We start from the raw sequence: 24,428 nt of genomic DNA, 5'->3' as shown, positions 1-24,428 counted from the left end.
AAACTGAACTTTCTGTCTCCCAGATTTGTGCGCTCCTGGAATCCTTGATAACCTCTCGTTATATCCCTGGTTTTAACATCAGGTGGGTTCTGAATAGTATTACTTTTTTTTTTTTTTTTTTGGCCATTTTTGGATTATGGTAAAATCCACATGACACAAAATTTCCCATTTTAACCATTTTTAAGTGTACAGTTCAGTGGCATGAAGTATGGTCACATGGTTGTGCAGCCATCACTGTCACCCACGGAACCAGCTCAAACTCTGTGTGCCCTTGAAACAGTAACTTCTCATTCTCCTCTTCCTCTGGGCAGTCCTGGCAGCCACTGTGAAGTGTTTTTTTTCACAGGAGAAAAAAAGAAAGAGCAGTTTACAGCCAGCAGTTGTAATTAGATACAGGAGGGAGAGGGTGGGGGTAGACGTAAATTCGGAACTGACTACATGTAGGAGACCTTGACTGTGCTGTGTGTGTGTGTGTGTGTGTGTGTGTGTGTGTGTGTGTGTGTGTGTCTTTAAAAGATGCTCCACCTCCCAGCCCGCCTCCTTGCAATTTGCCACTGGGGTTTTGCAGTCTCCTGATTTCCTCTTGCCCCCCAAGGAGCCAGCATGGGCAATCTCCTTTGTAGCTTCAGGAGCAGGTCTGTTGCCCTGAAGGTTGCATTCTGAGCTGAGGAGTATAAAGGTAACCACTTGTTTTTCCTTTCAAAGATCTGCCCCAAAGATAGGCTGCAGCTCTCCTGGAAAGCCTGATCGGTAGGATTCCTTCAGGGGCTCAGCCCAAAGTGCTTCCTCCCATCCCCTCTCCAACTTCCAAGCCAAAGCTTGCCAAGAACCTCTGGAAGGAAACCTGCTGGATTCTAGCATTTCGCACAAATGGCTAATCCTGGAGGTGGTGCTATTTGCAATGGGAATCTGCACAATCACGAGAAACAGAGCGACGGCTCAGCCAGTGGAAACTGCGCGAAGAATGGGATAGTAAAAGAAGCCCAGGTAAGAGACGAAAACTCCCTGTAGTCTGAATGACTTGGACCTCTCTCCCTCCTTCTCTCGGAGGCTGTTTGGAGCTTGGAGCTGCCGCACTGAAAGTCCTTCCTCTGAAATGTTTTATGTGTTTTGACACTTCGGCTAATTTCAAATGCTTGGCTACGGAAAAAGTTGAGCCGTGGATGAAGGGGGAGCATGTCTCTGTACAAGAGCGGGTACACAGACCCGAGAGCCTTAAACTCCCCCCAATACGAACATATCTACTAGACTTCTGCTTTGTTGTGAGCATTTTGGGGGTCAAAGCGCTGACTGTTCAGACTGGTCCCCTGCATTTCTGTTCATCAAAGGATCACAGCAGGCTACCCTCCTCGGGCTTGGGAAGGAAAAGAGCAGGGATAGTAAATGTGCTGAAGTGGTGTGGTGTGGGCAGCATTTTTCCCCAGTGCAGGAGAAATGCCTCTCTGGCTGAAAGGCGAATTCTTTGCCCTGTTTAGTGGAGTATTGTCATGGCTTACAGCTTGATTTGGGGCCAGAGCCCTTCTTTGAAAGGACATCACAGGCATTCCTTTCTGAGACACTTCAGAAAGGGTGGCTTATTGTTCGCGCTGCACACAGGAACAAAACAGGCTTTTCATTGTTTTCCCATTTGATACTTTTTTGTCTTTCTTGGCTCTTCGTGCTGACAGAATGTTGGATGGGGATGTGCCGGGGAGGGGGAGAAACTTCAGAAATGTTGTCAGTGTATTCAAAGAGGGAGCCCGGGTGTACGAGGCACCTGTGAAAAGGCAGTGCCCTCCTTCTCACGTAATGCCCTCTGCTAAAGCAGCACAGGTGAGCTCACCTGCTTCAGGAGCAAATTAGCATAGCCAAACAGGTGGCTTCACTCTTGGGAAATGCACAGCTGGGCAGGGAACCTGTGCAGTCCGGCATTACACATCCGTCCCCAAGGAGCCAGCACCCACCCAGGAAGAAGGTCAGATTGATCTAAGATCACAGGACAGGCATTGCTGGCTGGGGGCTGGCCCAGCCCTCAGTGAATTGAATTTATGCTTCCAGTTCGAAGAGGTGGGTGGGGAGGGACACTCTGGAGCCTGGGTGGGGGGGTGTCCCAAAATGTGTTCCCCTCTTAACAATAGGCATTACCCTAGGCTTGGACGGGTCCACTGACCCAGCAGAGTATCTGAAACGTATCACGATATGAAGAGAAAACATTCAACCCCTATCTTCCCCAGAGGGCAATCCTAATAATATCCACCCTCTGTCTGTCAGTGTTGATTCAGAGGGCTAACCACCCAAGATGCTCCTATCCCCTGACATGCTGGAAACACCGGCCACACAACCGCTCACCCTCTCATCCAGTCTGACCCTGAGGCCTCTCGTTTGGGCAGAAAGGCCTTCAAAGCTGTTCTTCTGTCTCTTTAGTTTATCTTGGTTTTCTAACCACCTTCTCGTGTCTGAGGCTTGAAACTTAGCTAAATGGTTACAACCACTCCTAAGTAAAGATGAAACTCAAGATCCTCGAGATTCATTACTAAGTACTCCTGTAAGATAGAAAATACCCTTGGACATCAAGGCCTGTCTCAGAGCAGAAGGAAACAGGAGGACAGCTGTTGCCTCTTCCAGAGCTCCCTCTGACGGGCCATCCAGAACCTGTTGGTTCAGATATATTTAGGTGTTCCTAAGTTGGAACTGGCTTCCACTGAAAGCCTCAGTTATGACTTGAAAAATATTTTCCAGAAAGAATAAACCTGGCTGAGATCTTGATGCAGGAAGACAGACAAGGGCCTGTTTTCCCCTTTGAGGAGGAGATAGTCATCTTGACTACATGATCGTCGTCACTAGTTTTAGTACATTTTGCTTTAGAGAACTTCAACCAACAGATCTTAACCCAAACCCTTGACAGTTGGCAAGAGCTATTCATAAAGGCTTACAGATCTCCTGGGCCCGTGGTCTTCCCAACACGTTCTGCCAGGCTTAAGGTCGTAGGAAGTAGAATCGAAGATTGTACCAGCTTCTCCCAAGATCCCCTCATGCTTTCTCTTCCTGCTTCTTTGCAATCATAACAGCAATACCTCTGTTTCTTTTATGTGTCACAGGACCCTGTGGGACTCTGAACAAAGGGTTGTTTGGTGCAAAAAAGAGTATGCAAATCATTGTTAGTCACTCTCCTTAAAGTTTCCTTCTCTTTGTCCCAGTGTAGCCTGGTTTCAACACCCTCGTGGGAGAGCCCAGCTCACTACCCCGATACCAAGTTGGGCAAGGGAGCGGACTCCTTCTCTCTGGAAAACTTCTAGTTCCTTTTTGGAGTTTTTTGGAGCTTGACCCTTTTGTGTGTTGTTTTCTCTTTAAACCCCACATGACCTGAGGATGCACGGATTCTTGGTTTTCATCACTGATTAAGTCTCTTTATTTGTTAACTCGTAATTTGTCATCCTACCTCCGACTTCTGACAGATGGAGCCTCAGTCAGTAACAGAACACTCTTGTCCTAAAGGATTTATTCTCTCTGCTCATGAGCATATCCATATACATGATGGAAGGGTCCTTAATATCTTAACTCAAACTTGTTATTTCCTATTTACTTAATACCCATAAAATTAACTGGGGATTACTAGTCACATAATTGCTTTTTCAATCCCACTCATTAATCCTGACCTGGCTATACATTCATATTAAGAAAGCCTGAAGCTGGGGAGGTAGTCCCAGTGTCTTCTTTGTTCTAAACACTGCATCGCCTCCAAGTTACCTTTTCATGGAATGGGGTCTGCATTTCCCCCTTGTTACCCTGATCCTGTAGGATCAAGGAAAACTGTTGAACTTCTCCCTAATCACTCCTTCCCTAGAAAACAAAAATGTCCCGACATTAGAGTATTCTAATTCGCTGAGATTTTGACCCTGAATGTTGTACTTTACAAAATGTAGTATAGACAGACCTGAGAGGTAGTTGCTCATTCTACCATTTATTTGTTCACGCACCAATATTTATTAAGAATCTCTTCCCTGGGACATATAAAGATGTACAAAATAGGACTATTTAGCTATTAGGAAAAAGTTTATATGCAAATTGAGCAATAAATGCATTAAGTTAAATGATGGTACAGGACAAGAGCTGTCACAAAGCAACTATGATTTAAGGACAAATGCGTGGTACAGATAATAAATACCAGAAGTTCAGAGAGAAGGAAAACAATGGCCTATATCAGTGAGATGCTATATACCAGGACTCAACTAAACCTTTACGTAACAATCTCCTGGGCTCTCATTCCAACCCCGTGAAGTGGGAGCATCATGTCCAATTTACAGATAAAAAAACATAAGAGATTAAGGAACCTGTGCAGAGTTACAGGCCCCAGAGCCAGGATTTGAACCCAAATCCATATTGCTCCAAAGCCAGTTCCCTCTCTACTATATTCTAAGAAGCCCCAGGTTGGGGTGGCCCATGATGGCTTTGTAGAACAGAGAGGACTCAGACTGAATTTGGAGACATTTGAAATGGCAAAGCAAATAAGGCATTTATTCCTGGGGGCCAAATAAAGAAAAGAAGAGAGAGGGACCCCAGAGATGAATGTAAGCATTGCTAGGTGAGGGGCAGGGGAGCAGAGGTCATAAATCATTCCAGAAAGGAAGGGGGGAAAAAGCAAAGGCTGTGAGGCATGACAGAGTGCAGAACATTTGAGACACTTTTCTCAATTTGGTGAAGCTTCAGCATAAGAGAAAGGGCCATGCCCAGTTGGTACTCAATAAATGTTCCCTGAAGGGGAAAGAATAGGCAGATTTTTGGAAATCCTTCCTAGCTCTGTAACCATTGAATATGAGCCTCTGTTCTCCTTACTTTTTCATATCCTTCTGAAGCCTACAATGTCCTGGTACATCTGCTTCTCTGTTACAGTATAAACTTCTGGACAGTGAGAACCATGACTTACAGTTTAATTGCACACAGTGGTCGCTACCTGACAGGCCCTTGTTACACCTCCATCCATACCAAATATTCATGTCTGTGGGGATCGTCTAAGCTGCACACTGATGGAGACAGTGGTCAATAATCTCACCAATTATAAAGAGAACTCGTAAACTACAAGTTTTGGAGATTCCTTGCAATTGCTCTGAATGCTCATCCACTCTTTCCTCCTACAATCATTTTCTACTAGCTTTTGTGTTTTGGTTCTCATTTCCTTTAACATATCCTCAACATGACAATGTTTCTCTGAGATCTCCTTAAAGAGTCTCATTTTTTCACAGGTTCATCATTCTAAAGCATTCTCATATGTCAGATGCTATAGCCATTCAGATGAAAATATTCTGTCTTTATTAATAGTAGCTCATCAAAGTGGCAGATAAGTAAATAAATAACTATAATATTTAATGACAAGTTCTATAATAGGTGTTGCAATTATTTATTACTATATAACAACTACTCCAATACCCCCCAAACTCAATAGTTTTAAACAGTTGCTGATTATTTCTGTGGGCTATGAATTCAGGCAAGTCTTGGTAGGGATGGCCGTCTGTGCTCCATATGATGTTTAATGAGCATCCTGTATAGACCCACTGAGACGTTGGTGCTGGCTGTTGTCTGGGGAACCTTGTATCTCCTTCACAGGGATACCCTTACCATGTGGTCTTTCAGTATCAATAGAGTAGCTCGAGCTTCTTTAAATGAAGGCTAGCTTCCAAGAGAGTGAAAATGGAAACCACACTCCTCTTAAGGCTTAGGTTCACTTCTACCTCATTCTGTTGTCAAAGTTAGTCACAAGATGCAAGGGGAAGAGAAATGGGCTCTGCTTCTTAATGAAGCAAGCTTGCAAAGTCACATTACAAAATGTTGTGAGGGATCAGAGGAACTATTGTGACCATCTTTGGAAACAGTCCATCACAGCAGAGATCTATGAACCATGTTTGGAAATACACAGAAGGAAGGGGGCATCTGACCCAGGATAGGAAGGTAAAGAAGTCACTCTTGGCCTGACTTTTAAAGGCAGAGTAACCAGGCACAGGTCATGGAAAGGCATCCTAAACAGAAGGAAACACTCTTAGATACAAAACATCAAGGCATGATGTGTTTGGTCATTGGGTGTTGAGTAAATGGGACTAAGTTTTGGATGTTTAATGGAGATAAGCAGGTAATAAGCCTGTAAAAGTAGGTAAATAAGCTCATAAAATACCTTTTTCTTAGTTTACATTCCCCCAAGAAACAGACTCAGACATAAGGATTTGAGACAAGAAACTTATTTGGGAGGTGAACCCAAGTATTAAGGAAATGGAGAAGTGAGACACAGAAGAAAAGGAAGTCAATACATTCATGAACAGGTTACCACTGTTGGCAACTAGGGCTCAGATTTTCTTTTATTTAGTGGGGGCAGGGGCAAGCAACTCGATAATGGTGTAGAATGTGCCTCAAAGTTATTCCGACTAAGTCACAAGAAAAAGAGGTATATGTAACTAACACCTGTCCTTCATCAGTTGAGGGAGTCTCCCAGGAACATTAACAATAGAGCACTCCTAGCCTGACTACATAGGACCAGAGATAGACCTCAAACTGAGTTATAGGTGCTTGTAGTAAGAAATCATTAGAATGCCAGGAGATCTGGATAGCAACAAAAGTGTATAACCATATATATTTGTAATGAGGGAGTTTTGAGAAGAGAATCAACATGATCAAATGTGGTTTTCTCAGGCTGTGTGGGTTTTATCTCTGGTGACTTTTAGAACATGGCATTGTGGATTATCTTTGGCCTAATGGACTAGTCATTATGGAAGACTAGATTATGCTATTAAGCAACATAAACAGAACCTCCTACTACTGTAGCTGGCAATGGAGAAAACAAAAGCAGTACGTCAGGGTTAAATATCATTAACATGATTTTCTCCTTTTGCATTCAAAGAAACTGAAAAAGTAGAAATCGTGAAGAAAAATGTGGTGGACTTTATCTACATAAAAATCTAAAACTCTGTATGGGAAAAAAAACATAAAGAACAATGAATAAAAATCAATTGGAAAAAGTAATTGAAATAAAAGCTCCATTTATGCTAACATCAGAAACATGTTTTACTTGGGAATGAATGTAAGAAGTGAAAAATCAATTTGAAGAGAAAATCAGTTTTGAAGAGCAGCATTTAAATGCTGCTGAGGGACATAAAAACAAACTGGAATAAGTGTAAAGGCATACAATCTTCATGGATAGGAAGACTCAAGATAAAAACTATGTTAATTCTGCCTAAATTAATCCATAAATTTCATTGAGCCCAATAAATAACATCATTTTTTTGAGCCAGATGGAATGACTTTTAAAAATAATGTGGAAAAATTAACAAACAAGAATAAAGAGCAAGTTTATGAAAAAGAATTATATTGAGAGGGAACCAGCACTACCACTTAATAAACCATGTTATGCAGTGTAAGAATTAGAATAGTTTTATAGTAGCACATGGAACACACAGATAAATATTGTATTAATTGTTAAAATTAATCCATAATAGTGCTAAAATATAAATTTCTAATAATAGTTGCATGTAGAAACTATAATAGGAGCCATTAAAAAAACATTGAAAATTTGATGACATAAAAATCAAATATTTCTTGGGGCACCTGGGTGGCTCAGTGGGTTGAAACCTCTACCTTCGGCTCAGGTCATGAAACCGGGGTCCTGGGATCGAGCCCCATGTCGGGCTCTCCACTCGGTGGGGATCCTGCTTCCTCCTCTCTCTCTGCTTCTCTCTCTGCCTACTTGTGATCTCTGTATGTCAAATAAATAAATAAAATCTTTTAAAAAATCAAATATTTCTTTCTGCATGGCAAGAAAACAAAAATAACACCATAAAATAATCAGAAGGTAAATTACAGACTAGGAAAAATGTTTGCAATTCATATCATGAGATGTTTTATATATATATATAAACTTTCAGAAACCAATACAAAAAAATGTACAAAACCAAAGCAAAAAATATAGGGAACGATATGAAGAAAGTCCAAGTGGAAATACAAAAGGTAAGAAATGGGAAAAGATCAGGGAAGTGAGAACAGGGAAGGAAAGTAATATAGTAGGATCAGTTTTCCATGAGAAGGGAAAGAAAAGATTGTATTTCATGTTGTGTCTGTATGATATAAAAGCAAGTTGAGGGGTGCCTGGGTGGCTCAGTGGGTTAAGCCTCTGCCTTCAGCTCAGGTCATGGTCTCAGGATCCTGGGATTGAGCCCCGTGTCAGGCTCTCTGCTCAGTGGGGAGCCTGCATTCCCCCCTCTCTCTCTGCCTGCTGCTCTGCCTACTTGTGATCTCTATCTCTGTCAAATAAACAAATAAAATCTTTAAAAAAAAAAAAAAAGGCAAGTTGAAACTTAATTGGTATAATCTAATTATTTTGATCACTTCAATTACAATAGTAAGGTCAATAAATAACATTATTGGTAATTGCTCCCTACCAAGTCCTTTTATAAAATTTGCCTCATTTAATTATCATAACAATACTGCCAAATGGATATTATGAGCCATGTTTGTATAGATGAGGAAATTGAGGCTCTGATAACATAAATAAGTTCCCAAGGTCACACAGCTAGAAGAAAACTGGGACATAAACTCTACATCTTACCCCTTAGCCAATTTCTTTTTACTCCAACACTTTGCCCTAGACCCCATGATATTATCTGCTTTCAATTAAAACTAAGCCTAGAAACCTTTACTTTAAGAACTGAAAATAATTCCAGTTGCCTGAGTTATCAAAGAAAAGAAAGAGTCTTATGCTTTCATTGTGACCACAAATAGTTTAGATTATCATGCTCCCACTCCTAATACATGTTGGCCTGTAGTTAAGAACCTTGGGAGGTAATCAAGAAAATAATAACTATAATAATCTCCAACATGTATTGAATCTTTCTAAATGCCAGGCATTCTAAGTACTTTGAATTCATCATCTGCAACATTCCTCTGAGGTAGATACTCTTATTATCAGACCTATTTTATTTTATTTTATGATTTTATGTATTTATTTATTTGAGATAGAGAGAGATCGCACACAGGGATGGGAAAGGTGGGAATGGGAGGGCAAGGAGACTCCTCACTGAGCTTGGAGCCCAGGAGGACTCCCTCCCATGACCCTGAGATCATGACTTGAGCTGAGATCAAGTCATATGCTTAACCTACTGAGCCACCCAGGCAGCCCTATCAGACTCATCATAGAGGTCTGATAGAAGGAACAGAAAGTTTAAGTAAGTTAACCATAGTCCTCAGCTCACAAGTATCAACTCTGGGTTTGGAAACTAGGTTTGTCTAATTCTAGAACCAAGGTCCTTAGTCTACACTGCTTCTCTAACCACAAGATATTAATAGAAATAGGATTCATACCATCTTCCACAGGGAAGGGGCAAACTGAACTCAGCCTTGAAGGGCAGACTCAGTGTGGGTTAAAGGTATTGTGGATTATTTTGCTTTCTTTATTGTTCTTTTTTTTAAATTAATTAATTTATTTATTTGACAGAGAGAGAGAGAGAGAGATCGATCACAAGTAGGCAGAGAGGCAGGCAGAGAGAGAGGGGGAAGCAGGCTCCCCGCTGAGCAGAGAGCCTGATGCGGGGCTCAATCCCAGGACCCTGGGATCATGACCTGAGGCGAAGGCAGAGGCTTTAACCCACTGAGTCACCCAGGCGCCCCTCTTTATTGTTCTTAATGAAAATTTAGCTTAGCACCAAACTGTCACATACCAGAGCTTTCAATACAAAACACAGTCCACTCGTGGACAAACTACATCGAAGCACTGGCCATCCCCCACCCCACTCTTCACTTTAAACAACTCCGAACTTAAAGAAAATAGACCCACATAACTCTAAGTTATATGGACTCAGACTGAGTCCCAGATGTAGCTCTGGAGATACTCAGTTTTTAGAAGCTTCTTTAAGGGCACATGGCCACCCTGAATAGGCAGTTAAATTAGCACAAGATTTCCTGGTTATAGTGACATCTTGGACATGTGATGTGATATATGAAGGATAGTGTGCAAATTCTTTGGGGTATTGCCATTGAGAGATGGAATCTATTCCACTCCCTTTGAATCTGGGCTGGACCTAATGACTTACTTGGCCAACAACATGAGACAGAGGGGATAATCTGGAACTTCTGATACTAAGTGACAGGAAGCCTTGTAGCTTGAACCTAGTCATCTGAGAACACTCCCTCTTGGAACCCAGCCACCATGCTTGGAGAAAGCCCAAGCAGTCCCAAAGAGAATCCCAGGTATGTCCTTGCTGTGCCCCTGGCTAAGATGCAGCACCAATGTAGACTGTGTGAGTAAGCTATCTCGGAAGTAGGTCCTCCAGCCCTGGTGTCTATCTGCTTCTATTGATACTTCATGCAGTAGAGATGTGTTGTCCCCACTGAGCCCTGCTCAAATTATAGACTCCTGAGCAAACAAACGATGTTCTAACGGTTCCTATGGTTTGTTAAACTGCAGGAGATAAAGGAGCGGGTGGATAATCTCTTTCTTTGAAATGCCCAGAAAAATCCCTTTGCAATCTCACTTAATAACCATTTTTAGTGCTAACATTTGCATTTTGAGGGAAGAGTTTGTTTGGGCCATCCATTTGCATTTAACCTATGGCAAAGATGTCTTTCCCAAAGCTGTACACTTCTATTTTGTTTTGCTTGTGTTTTGAAATAAGGACAGTATGCTTTAAGATGAGGGTCTGGCGGGTATATCCAAATACCAAATATGAGAAACGCAAATTATTACCAGTGCAAAAACACCATCATTTGAATGCTATCAAATTTGATGTGTAATTATTCAACCGGAGGAGGCTATAATTCAGTGCATTATCTATGAAGAAAGAGCTGACTCAGAAGTATATGTGTGTTCAGGTGCAGATGTTTTTATTAATTGAAAGAATACATATTTTTAGTTAATATATTTAATATCAACCAATTAAATACTAATTTTATCTATTTATTTAAGTTTCCTAGAACAACTTTCCCTTTGGAAGTACTGCTAAAGTTAGATTGATATTATCCTAATTACTTGCAAGAAATCAACTACATTTATTTTTAAAACACTTAATCTTTTTTTTTATAGAATTATTTATTTCACAGAGATCACAAGTAGGCAGAGAGGCAGGCAGAGAGAGAGGAGGAAGCAGGCTTCCTGCTGAGCAGAGGGCCCGATGTGGGGCTCGATCCCAGGACCTTGGGATCATGACCTGAGCCGAAGGCAGAGGCTTTAACCCACTGAGCCACCCAGGCACTGCTAAATACACTTAATCTTTTTATTACGTATTGTCGCATTTGTCTCAGTGGACCTGAACTAATGTAGTTTTTCTGGAATTCTGAAGTATACCAACCCATAAATTCATGTGAGAAGGAGCTGTTGCCGCCAAATTAGAAACAAATTAAATTAGACTAACCATTTTAAAAAAACACAACAACACTGTAAGCATAGCTCTGAGAAGTATTCAAAATCGTTCTCCACAATCTACTTTATTCATCATACTGCCAATCTGAATATTGCAGCTTCAAGAGTTTTACTATATTGGGTGACAGACCTTATGATTTTCAAAAGAAGCTGGAAATCCAAATGGGGTAGGAAGAGGTGCCAGAGAGAAAACTATCCTGATTTTTAAGTATTGGCATCTAATCTTTAAAAATCCAAATAGTGTGGATTTCAAGGATACATTGCTACCAGCCACAAATCTGTAACCTCTGAGCTATAAGCATATAGGATGGGAAAACTGAGAGGTCGTTAATTGAAATATTTTATTTGAAAATTGCTCAGGGAATTTGGGTCTTCTTAACTTAGACTTTATATTTTTAGAAAGCAATAGATGAGTCTCACATCTTCATTTTCTTGAGTTTTTATATTAACATTTGATCCTAAAATGTATAAGTCTGAGGAAAAAGTATGACCAACCACACATACTTGAATTCCCCAACCAAATATTAGGTCCCATTTGTTGAAATGTCCTAGAACTGACAATATTTTATTGGTCAAATCTCATCTTCAAGCTTCATAGGAAGTGACATACAAACCTTGCATTAGATAATGCAATCATAAGGCCTGGTCACTGTTACTGTTCTCTATATAAGCTATAACTGGGCCTTCAAAAGTTGCCTTAAAAAAGGCTTTGTGCAAGTCATGATCATCCTCGTAACTACAAGTTTTACCTGACTGTTCTTTATCTGCCTTGTGGGGCTTAGCCTCTTAGAAGTCAAGGATCCTCTTGAGAAGGTGATAGATACTTCCTATGGAAAGATGAGTGTGTCCATGAATCACAGGGCTTTCCATGTAGAGAATTCATGCCAACCCTGATTTTCTCACATCCCCAGGTTAAGAACCTTAGCTCTGGAGTGCCTTTACTAATTAGGCTACATCTGCTCTCACAACCCAACCAGAAAAACCAGCAAGTCAGCCTCTCCAGAGAAGATAGGGTAAAGGATTCACAAGTTGATTCACCAGGAAGAAAAACATACTTAACTCAGAGCCATTCAGGTGACAAGCCCTACATGTGTTATTTATTTATTTATTTATTTGGAAAATTTATGTTAGAATTTTGCCTTCTGAAACTATACAATGTAGTCATATTTCTTTTACTATAAAACTACTTTTAAATCCTCCACTTAAAACCTTGAGTAAAACTGAACTCAAAGTTAAAAGGTATTTTCTTTTCTGGTGGCTTTTCACACCCCAGCAACCCTCAGGATTTCCCAGGAAATCACTTAAGGAGGAATGGATAGCAGAAAGACCAATATTCAATACCACATAGAGCTGGTTTTTTGAGTCCCAGCTCTGCACCTTACTTTGACATTCAGTCAGTCAGCATATTCATGATCCTACTTCCACAGTATATCCAGAATCTATTTCTCACCTTCACACAGCAACCATCCCAGTCTCAGCCAACATTACATCTCACCTGGATTGTTACAGGAGGTTCACCTCTTCTCTCTGTGTTCCAGGTACCTATTGCTGGCATAACCAACTATCCCAACACATAGTGGCATTAAACAATAATCATTTTATTATGCTCATAGATCCTGATGGTCAGGAATTCAGAAAAGACACATCAGGACAGTTCCTGTTCTGTTCCATGATATCTGGGGCCTCAACTGGGATGACTCTGTTGGCTAGATATGGAAAAGCTGGGCCAGAAGGATCTGTCTCCAAAATGGCTTCCTCACTCCCATGTCTGGCATCAAGGTTGGAATGGCTGAAAGAAAAGACAAGTAGGAATTACCAATGTGGCCTCTCTAGCAGAAGGTCTTTAAAAGTGTTTTCTAGCAAATGGAGTAGAAATCTCATGGCCTTTTGTGACCTAGCCTCAGAGGTCAGCTTCACTTCTACCCTACTCTATAGTTTGAGATAGTGACAAGTGAGCCCACATGGTTCAAGGGGAAAGGGGCCTTCCCTTACCCCAATTTCCTAATGGGAAGAATATCAAAGAATTCATAGACAAATTTTAAAACCACCATATCCTGCTTTACCTCTGCCTTCCCATCTACCATCACCAGAAAGACTGTTTTCAACAGAACAGCTAGAGGGATCTCGTTGAAATGGAATCCAGAGATGTCACTCTTCTGACCAAATCCTTCCATGGCTCCCGTTTTACTCAAAAACAAAATCCTTACAATGATCTAATAAGGCCCCATGGCTTTGTCCTCTTCGACTCATGTCCTGCTCTTTTTCCCAGTGCTTAATCTGTTTCAGCAACACTAGAGCAAGCAGGCGGTACACATCCTCCCATCTGGGGACATTCACACTTCCTCTCCTGTATGTACTTCCTAGATGTCCTCATACCTGCACCCTTCCTGCTCTCAAGTCATCACTCAAATGTTACTGTCTCTGTGAGATACAAGCTAACAACCCTATCAAAAATTGCAATTCCTTTCCCTTCCTGATTGTTTTCATTTGTCCTTAACATTATGTACACATATACACATACACACACACAAACTGATTTCCAATCTCTTGCCTGCTTCATCCTCTAGAATATAAGCACCATGTGGGCAGGGATTTCTGTCTTATTTACAGCTGAATCCCCAGCACCTAGACCAGAGCCTGTACATAGTAGGTGCTCGATAATATCTGTAGAATGAACAAAGACCACCTATTTGTGTTAATCCATTTTTTGTAAGAATTCCATTTCAGTTTATTTTGTTTGCTATTTAAATTGCCATTTGCGGGGTGCCTGGGTGGCTCAGTGGGTTAAAGCCTCTGCCTTTGGCTCAGGTCATGATCTCAGGATCCTGGGATGGAGCCCCACATCGAGCTCTCTGCTCAGCAGGGAGCCTGCTTCCCTTCCTCTCTCTCTGCCTTCCTCTCTGCCTACTTGCGATCTCTGTCAAATAAATAAATAAAATCTTTAAAAAAAAAATAAATTGCCATTTGCTTTCCATATGCCTCGTTCTTTAAAATATGGGGAAAGCCCCACTTAATGTGATATACAGGCTTCTTTGTAAATTTCAAAGTGTAAAACCTCTTACTGATTAAATTATAGGGCTCCTAACCTTTGTTGGAGAATATGGCCACTCTTCACTGTCCTCTTTTTAAACATTACCAAACCACTAGATTAATTTTTAAGACCAGGTAACTACACGCTTTTATACTGCTATCCAGATATTATATATACTCTAGGTATGGGGTCAGGGAACATGCTTTAAGCAAGTGGAACTTTTTGAAGTAAAGGAAAATAGAAATTAAATATCACTGACCCATCCTGATGATTCCTGTTTCTTAGTAGGAGATGAAACATACCTGGATTAGAGAGAAAATGACACATACCTCAGGGTATATAAGCCTGTCATCTGGTTTTAATAAAACTCTGCATTCTTAGGGTTGAATGTCCAAATAAAGTCAGTACAATCTGTTCTCCCATGAATGTCCCTGTATATAAAATGATTTTTAAAATATCATTTAACAAATGTTTACATCACACAACATGCTAAGACCTTACAATTACTACTAACTCATTGTTCCTCATAACAACTATGTGAGTTTGATACTCTTACTCTATCCCATTTCTTAGATGAGTCAACTAAAGATATAAAAATTAAGTAAATTTGCCTAAGAGTAAACTTCTAGTTAGTAGTGCTGGGCTGGGCCCAAGTTCTATGTTTTTATCACTAGGAAAAAAAAATCTTTTTCTCAAATGTCTTATTGTGAATATTTGCAAAATCACATAAAAATTAAAGCAGCTCTATAGTAAATATTCATATACCTATCACCTAGATTCTCCAATTAACATTTTACTATTTTTATTTTATTACATATCTATCCATTTATCCATTTTTTTTTTTAAGATTTATTTATTTATTTGACAGACAGAAATCACAAGGAGGCAGAGGGGCAGGCAGAGAGAGAGGAGGAAGCAGGCTCCCCACGGAGCAGAGAGCCCGATGTGGGGCTCGATCCCAGGACCCTGAGATCATGACCTGAGCCGAAGGCAGAGGCTTTAACCCACTGAGCCACCCAGGCGCCCCTACCATTTATCCATTCTTTTATCCACTAATCAATCCTTCTGTTTTATGCATTCCAAAGAAAGTTGTAGAATCAGTACACTTCACCCCAAATCTTTCTGCATGAATATCATGTGGTTTCAATAGTTGTCTACAGTTCTTTTCTTTCCCCTTCTCTTAAGGTAAAATCTACATATAATAAAATGCACAAATCTGAATTCCACCACTCAGTAAATTTTGACCTACATTGCCTTTTGATGTTCTTATCAGGAAAAGTTTCATAATATAGTTTTGACTCTGGAAAGATCTTATAAAGCTCTCCACTTAACATCAGAGAGTTCAATCTCTGGACACAGTGTAATAACCAAACCAAATGAGAGTTCATCTACCCGGCATGCAGCAAGCCAAGAAAAACTGACACAGAGCTTTGGCTGTGAAGGAAGATGGGCTATTTATTGGGTGATGTCACCCAGGAGAACAGGGAGCTAATGCTCAAAAATCCCAAACTCCCCAGTGATGCACAAGTCAGGGTTTTTAAGGACAAAATTTGGGGTGGGTGTCTTCTGAGAAGGTGGACACTGTTGATCCGAGGCCCATGAAGTCACGTTAATAGATGTTACCTAGTTGCTTCTGGTGCCCCTCTGTCTGGTCCTGTGGAGGCCTATTGCCTCTCAAAAGACTTGGAATCTGAAAAATACCTTTGTTCTTCATGTTGGATATTCTGTTACGTGTATCTGGTTCTTTTTCGTTCAGGATAGTACTGCCTGCATGTATTCAAACTACTTGTACATGCATAAGCTAATGAGTTTGCATTTCTGTATGTTTCTTTGAATTTGAAAGCATTCTTATCTGTTGAGCTTGGATCTATATGTCCCCTGGCTAGTCCATTCATGCCTGGAAATGATATGACCCCTATGTTCATTCTTCCATTTGAACTAGCAAGATGCATGTGGGCTTCAAAAAGAAGTGAGTAATGTGTAAATTGGCATCTCCTGAGTTAAAAGAAGGATCAACAAAAGGTTTGTCTAGAGAAACTTCCCTGTTGCACACATAGAATTCCAAAGGGATTAAGAGCCATTTTCCTTTTTTGGCCTTAGTATAATCCATCTGGAAGAAGGAGACTTCAGTTTAGAAATCCCTACAATTCCACTCCATCCTTTGTCTTCTTACAGATGGAGGAATGAAGGTCAACAAAGCTAACTGATTACCTCCAAGGTCACACCAGTGTGAAGACCCCCTCCCCAGCCACATAGGGTCAAAGCAAATAGCTAGGGACCACAATATCCAAAGACTCAAAGTGGTATCTGTTATTTCAAATTCATTAGCTTTCCCTTTCGAAATTAAAATCTGAAAATTGCATTTGTCTCCTGTAAGAAGTAAAGCATCTCCTTTCTTATTTCCCAAAATAAAAGCCACATGTGGAAAGCTTTTTTTTTTTTTGCATATCTGAGAACAGCATGTCAGAAAAATCAATATTAATTAGAGTGAATGATTGCAACGACATGATTTTATGCTTTTTGAAATAGTATTGTTTATCCTCACCAAGGGTTTTCGAATTTCACACATAAGGATCCAAGGTTTGAAAAGGTCAGACAGTCACTCACATGGCTAGTAAGTAGTGGAACTATGATCATCTGACTCCTAATGTCACCGTTGGCCCTGTGTAGACTTGAATTCCAGCTTCACATTGGTAGCTCTGTGATCTTGAGCAAGTGGTATAATCCCTTTGTGCCTCAGTTTCCCCATCTGGAAGGGAGGGTCAGTTGCCCGCAGTAGTAAATGACTTGACAGCACACACTTCCCTGGTTTCCTTCCCTTCCTTACCTCATTCTCCCTCTCTACCAGTGCTTCCTGGGGTCACTTTCTAGATAAACAACTCACATTTGAGTCTTTTCCTCAGGGTCTGCTTCTGGGGAACCCAAAATTAAGACAATGATTTCTTAAAAACTTAACAATTCTTTGCCCTTTCAACTCTCAGCATCAAGTACCCAGATCCTTATAACTGTACCATCAGCCTATATCCAGGATCTTACTGGACTCATACAACAGAGAGAATGACTGTTATTGGTCCATTTTAGGGATGAAAAAACCGGGGCTTAGAAAAATAATGAGGCCAATCAAAAGAAATGAAATCTTGCCATTTGCGATGACGTGGATGGAACTAGAGGGTATCATGCTTAGTGAAGTAAGTCAATTGGAGAAAGACAACTATCATATGATCTCCTTGATATGAGGAAGTGGAGATGCAATGTGGGGGACTTGCGGGGCAGGAAAAGAATAAATGAAACAAGATGGGATTGGCAGGGAGACAAACCATAAGAGATGGCTTAATGTCACAAAACAAACTGAGGGTGGCTGAGGGGAGGGAGGTAGGGAGAGGGGGGTGGGGTTATGGACACTGGGGAGGGTATGTGCTATGGTGAGTGCTGTGAAGTGTGTAAACCTGGTGATTCACAGACCTGTACCCCTGGGGCTAATAATACATTATATGTTTATAAAAAAAATAAAAAGATTAAAAAAAAAAAAAGAACGAGGCCAAAGCCACATGGATGATGGGGACAGAGCTGAACAACAGTCTCAGACATTCTGACTCTAAAGTTCCAAGAGGTCTCAAAGGACTGGCTGCAGCACACATTAATCCAGCCCTTATTCAGCACATAACTCCATCAACTGCTCCTACCAAGAACACGTGGGAAGTGAAAATAACCAAGGCATCTTTCCTTCAGTGGTATAATTCACAAGAAGAAGAGAGCTATTTTTGGTATTAAACTTACTCAGAAGAACAGCTTTAGGGGTCAGTCTTAGTGAATTAAAAAACAAAAATCTATGAGATTCTAAAAGCCTTGAAAAATGTTAATTTCTACCTTACCTGTCCCTGGTCAGACAGCAACGCTAGCACAACTTCCCATAAATCTTTCTTTTAAAATTGTTTGCCTTTGTCTTCCTATTGTTATGTTATATAGCATATGTAAAGTGCCTTTTCTTGAGCCCTTTATCATTTTCAAACACTTACTATCATGAACACTTGCTTCTAATCAGTTCAGTTCTTGGTTCCTTTTCTGAGTTTGCCCAAGGCAATGATGTTGATGATGACACGGTAGGAGTTCCAGGGTTCTTGCTATATAGCATGTTTCTTAATCACCTACTTGATCATTATTCCTAAAGAAACTAGGCTCCAGATCATCTCAAACACTTGAACAATGATGGCAGAACTGATCTCAAATCGCAGAGAAGCACGTTATCTCATTTTCTAGATCTTATTGACACATTTCTCAATAGGCAACTGAGACTTGAATAGGTGTCATCACTTGCCCAAGACCTCAAAATAGCCAATCCAGAGAAAGACATACCTATGTCCACTGCCAGTTTCTAGCACCACTACACATCAGTGTCTTTCACATCATAGAACTAAAACAAACCCCAGAGGAGCTTTTGGCACGAACACTTTTTGCCAACTCATGCAAAAAATTTAGGATGCCAGGAAAAGTCCTACAACTGATGTACCTCAGGATTTGGTTTGTCAGTTATGCAAAAGGGGGGTGACATTTTCTTTAAAGGGCCATGCTTGCCATTTGGCCAGTTCTTTTTTTTCTTAAATAAATTCTATGCCCAAAGTTGGGTTTGAACTCCTGAACCCCGAGATTAATCACATGCTCTACTGACTGAGCCAACCAGGTGCCCTACCACTGATAAGCTCTTAGCAAGACCACTGATTCAAGTGCCTACAGACTGAAAACAAAAGTACTCTGCATGGTGGCCTGAGAAAATGACAGAAAGCCTGAAAAAAATCAGGTCATGAACAGAGGGGTTTTTTGTTGTTGTTGTTAGGTGTAATTAATCTTTACACCAATCAGACAACTCAGACCTTGCACCCATTCATTACTTAGGGCTCAGAAACTGATGGCTAAAAATGCCTGAATCTACTTAGTTGGTTAATGTAGGAGTACAGATAAGAACTAGTCAAAATTAACCTTGCTCTTGGAGAAGTTACTTTTTTCTACATTATAAGTCACATGATAAGAAAAATTAACCAGATAATTATAGCTATGACCATGGAAATTATCAGATTTTTTGGAAGCAAAGAAATAATTTGTTACGGTATCACATTGTTGGTGAATGGGTTGTTTGGAGACAGTATATGTATTTTTCCAAGGAGAAAAATGTTTTCATGGAACATAAAATAATGCTCCCTTCCACAGAAGGAAGTGGAAAGTGCTTCCTTTCCACAGTGAGGAAATGCTAGCAATGTTCAACTAATTTCTTTAAGGACACATTCTGGGGGTGCCTGGGTGGCTCAGTCGGTTAAGCCTCCGACTCTTGATTTTAGCACAGATCATGATCACAGGGTCATGGGATCGAGCCCTGAGTTGGGCTCCGTGCTGGGCATGCATCCTGCTTACTACTCTCTCTCTCCCTCTCTGTCTGCCCCTGCCCATTTGCCCACCCCCACCATCTGTTGGGCATGCTCACTCTCTCAAACATACACACACACACATTCTCACATTCTGTCTTTGAAGAAGGTTGTAGGTTATAGGTTATAGGTTCCTAAGCTGCTCTTGACATGCATAAAATGTGTGTGGTTTTATAGGGTGACAGTCAGAGAAAGGGAGGAGAAAAGCAAGGAGAATAGGTATGTACAGCCATGGACCAAATACTAAGAAACATATAGAGAAGAAACAGCAACTGGATCCTTGGCAGTTTCTCTCTTTCTAGGTAGCAGGGCCTTCTGCTTCTTCATGTTGCTGAAAGTCAGGCACTGTTTGGCCTAGCTTCACAGAACAGGAAGTTTTGGGTGCGGCCCAAGTATGTAGTTCAGCATCACTGAGGTGCAAGAAAAAAATAGATTCAGTTTGATTCAAAGAGAAAAACCATTGTTTGTAATCCAAGTTCAGTCCACTGAGCTCAGCCAAATGACTCCCAGAACCACATTTTGTGCTCTTCCAAGAGCCCCACCCTTGTTGTAACTCACCTATGAGTCACTGGCTGCCTGGCGTGTTAAAGAAATACCACACTGCACACCTCACCTAGTGTCCAAGCACACCTCTGCTGTTGGCTCATTCCCATATAGTTACAGTTTAATCAAATCCTTTTGATTTGGGATTGTAAATTCAAAATTTCAGGATCACCAAAATAAGTTTGCTTCATTAGATCTTCTTCCAGGGTGGATATAGGAAAGACTTTGAAATTACCAACCAGATGACCACAGATCACTGTGAATCATTAAATGTGGGTATTTGCAAAGATCTTTTCTTCACCCAGCTTCCAAGGGCCCTTTAAAAACACATATCTGATCACATTCTTAAGCTACAGATGTTTCTCAAACTCATCAGTGGTTACCTTGTTAGGATCAAGGCTGAAATCCTAAACTTGGTTTATGAGCTCAGCATAACCTCCAAGGGCTATTCACTCAGTCATTCATTCATCAAATATTTATTGGATAGCTACTACGTATCAGACATCATTCTAGGCACTGATGTAGTAGCAATGGACAGAGTGGATGGACTCCCTCCCATCCTCCAGAAATGACCGTTGACCATGCCTGCCCCTTCACTGTCCATGCCTACCAAACACTGTGCCCTCTCCCTGCTTCCCATAGTTCTTCAGGCTCTTCCTTCTGCTGATAACATTGTGCCTGGTAAACTCCTACTGATTATTCAGATCTCATTTTAAACACTGTCTTCTTTAGGAAGGTCTTTCTCTTTTCCTAACTAGGTCAGATCCCAAATCTGTCCAAGGCAGAGGCTTTAACTCACTGAGCCACCCAGGCACCCCGCATCCCATAACATTTTTATTTATACATCATTTCCCTTTTAGTAAGTATTTGTTATGAACCTGTATGTCCATATAGACCAGGGGTTGGCAAAATTTTTCTCTAAAGGGCCAGATAATAAATTTTTTTCAGCTCTGTGGGCCATATAGCCTCTGTCACAACCATTCACTTCTGCCATTATAGCTTAAAAGCAGTCATAGACAATACATAAACAAATGTGTGTAGCTGTAGTCCAATAAAACTTTATTTATAAAAGCAAATGGTGGGCCCTATCTGGTCTACAGGCTGCAATTAGTTGACCTCTGAACAACAGAATTTCCTGTGGTAATGGAAATGTTGTAGATCTGTTCCCTTTCATAAGGTAGTCACCAGCCACATGTGGTTATCAAGCACTTGTAATGTGGTTAGTGGAACTGAGGATCTAAGTCTCTAAATTTATTTAATTGTAACTCTTTAACTTTAAATGTAAATAGCCACATGTGGCTGGTGATTATTTTATTGGATAGCACACACACAGACCATGAGGTCAGAGGCCGGGACCCCCTTGGTCACCACCATGTCCCTTGAACCTAGCACAGCAGTGGCACAGGGTAGGTATTCAATATTTACTTGCTGAATGAATGAATGAATGAATGTATAAGGATGGGATGACTTAGCAAACTTCCTGTTTGCTTTTTACCACTGCTATATACTTGATGAGATGTTGCCACTGAATGCTTCTTATTCTCTCGTCCTGAAATATTATATTTTTGTATGCATATTTTATCTCACCATTAGCCCATGAGCTCTATAAAGATGGGGCTATAAGAGAGACTCCCTGGATGATTCCCCCAGTGTCCAGTACAGGAATATCCCCATGGTAGCCAGCCTTCCCACAGAGTGTTTGCAGTTACCCGTACTTACCTGAAAAGGGAAAAGATTCAACCCTATAGCTATTTTATTTCTGAAATATGTTTCAGTCCATCCCAAAAGTCTAAATTCAAGCTTTTCTGCTTCAATATTGCTGTTGTAAAATTGAGAAATTCAACTTTGCCCTGACCTATCCTGCCTTCCCCAAGCAGCCTTAGGGAAGTTGCTTAATGCCCTATCCCTCTCTTATTAAGCAAAGATAATTCTAATATTATTACAGTTTTCCACCACCTACCTCTTAGGAATGTCCTGTAAATAAATAAGAACATGGTCATATACCTTCAAACACCTCAGAGAGAGGCACTCTTCTTACATGGCTCATTATAACTGATCAACAGGATAATAGATGGTAGTGCTTCTCAGTGATATTTAATTACTGGTACATTGTTTTCTTTGATTTATCAGGATAACTCAGTAAAAGCTCTGTGTTCCTCAAGTAAGCTAGCTGGTTGTAAATAATATCAGAAGAATACAATCATTGGAGGGTGGTGAAGGACAGCCATTTTGTTTGAATTATGTAAAATTGACTTTAGAGCCTACTCTCCAGCTGTCATCCCAGGTAAGATCTGAGGATCCTTCAAATCTTTTTTGATTTGTCCTGTATCCATCCTCCTGCAGTTCTGATAAAGAGGCATCCCAATGAAGGTATACCTTTCTTTCACTGCTATCTGAAACAGAAAGTCTAGCTTACCTTGCCATAGAAGGCTCATTCAGTACCTGTGCACTCCATACATCTCATCTCCAAGCAGGTAATACATAAGGTCCAGCCAGAGGCCCAAGCAAAGTTCTGTTTCTACCCAGCAACAAGTGCCCATGCTGGTCTTCCTGTCCTAGAAGGCCCTGCTCACCTCTCCCAGGCTTTCCCAAGCGTGGCTCTCTCCCTCTCATTTGCTCATTCCTACAACAGATATTCATGGGGCATACTGCTAGGGACTCTTTTCATCTCTCTGAGCAATCCTGCCCTTTATTTTGAATCCTTCATTTCCCAATCTGGGTGTGTCCTGTGGAAGAAGCCTATGGCTTTCTTCATGGCCTGCCCTGACCTATTGGCTACTTTTTCAGATGGTGAAGAGGAAAGCCAAGATAATGGGAAACATACTTAATCTCAGAAGAACTAAACTTGTTCATCAATAAGAAAAGAAAAAAAAAAAAAAAAAGGACTGAAGTAGCTAATACATAAGGACCTTATTCCCTGAAAAATTCCATGTTTATAATCTTGTCTCTCTTTCTCTCTGATGTCTGTGGTCACTGAAGCCTAAATTGTGTAATATCCTTTTATCTGTCATGCACTGCTCGACATACAGAGATGCTCAATGAATCAAGAATTGAATCTTTGACTCAGTTTTGATTCAATTTTCTGGCATAAACTTCCCAGATTTACATTTGAATTTTGGTCAGCCCAGATGGGTCCTGATACACATGTTTCCTTGGGGACATGACTCAGTTCTTAGACTTCTCCCAAACACATCTAAGCAAGGGTTAGAAACAAAAACATTTTAACAGAATCCCTATAGAATGTATTCATTTACATAATAATAGGTGTCATAGTAAGTGAGCCACCAAATCTCAACAGCATAACCCAACAGAAGTTTATTTCTCACCCGTAGTAAGTCTAATTGACAGTGATAGGAAGCTGGAGGATAAAGTGGTGAGGACTTTGCTCACACAGTTATTCAGAGAATCAGGCTAACAAGAGTTCTGCCATCTTTAATGTGTGGCTTTCAAGGTCACCTTGGCTATCAGCATTCAGAGGGCAATGGGAAAGAGAGAAAGAAGTGGATCACAAGAGAGGCTTTTTTTATGGGCTAGGCATGAAAGCAGCACATTTCCCTTCTGCCGGTTTCATGTTGGGTCACAGGCGGTCACGTGGCCACATCTGCCTGCAAGGGAGGAGGGAAATGTAGCCAGCTGGGAGGAAGAGGAAAGAGAACTGGGTTTGGTGATTAGCCAGTCTTCACCACACTGGACAAATAACAGGGTTAAAATATTTGAAATATTTGAAAGTCCTGAATGCAAGATAATGAAAGCTATTATTTTGCAAATAATCCTTTATTTTCTGTCCTTTTATTAAATGCCTTGTCTTCTAAAAATATTATTGTAACACATTGTGGTGAGTATAATGATGGTGTTACGCCATGAGACGATCAAGCCTGGATCTTCTTATGAAGTGAAGCAGCCAGAGTTGCTTAAACAGGGGCTATTAGGCAGGCAAAGGGTGTGTGTGTGTGTGTGTGTGTGTGTTGTGTGGAAAAGAGGGTGGGGTAGCCGCAGAAGACAGTTTGGGAAGGGAGTAGAAACTGATGAAATTACAGGAAAGTGGCAGCATGAGAAAAGTTGTGAAGGAGAC

General features: G+C 40.8%; 1 protein-coding gene across 1 annotated transcript in view; it reads left to right on the top strand.

The window, feature by feature from the left end:
• Nucleotides 1-557: 557 nt before the first annotated feature.
• The window catches only part of SPTLC3 (serine palmitoyltransferase long chain base subunit 3), a 136,973-nt gene continuing 113,102 nt past the window's right edge, over nucleotides 558-24,428 (top strand). The window contains exon 1 of the mRNA XM_047746890.1: nucleotides 558-987. Within this exon, the coding sequence (XP_047602846.1) occupies nucleotides 871-987 (117 nt within the window). The 5' untranslated portion in view covers nucleotides 558-870. The remainder of the gene's footprint in view (nucleotides 988-24,428) is intronic.

Source organism: Lutra lutra, chromosome 9 (genome assembly GCF_902655055.1).
Source record: "Lutra lutra chromosome 9, mLutLut1.2, whole genome shotgun sequence".
Taxonomy (NCBI): domain Eukaryota; kingdom Metazoa; phylum Chordata; class Mammalia; order Carnivora; family Mustelidae; genus Lutra; species Lutra lutra.
Note: the sequence above shows the minus strand (reverse complement) of the source record. Positions and strands in the feature narration are given on the sequence as shown.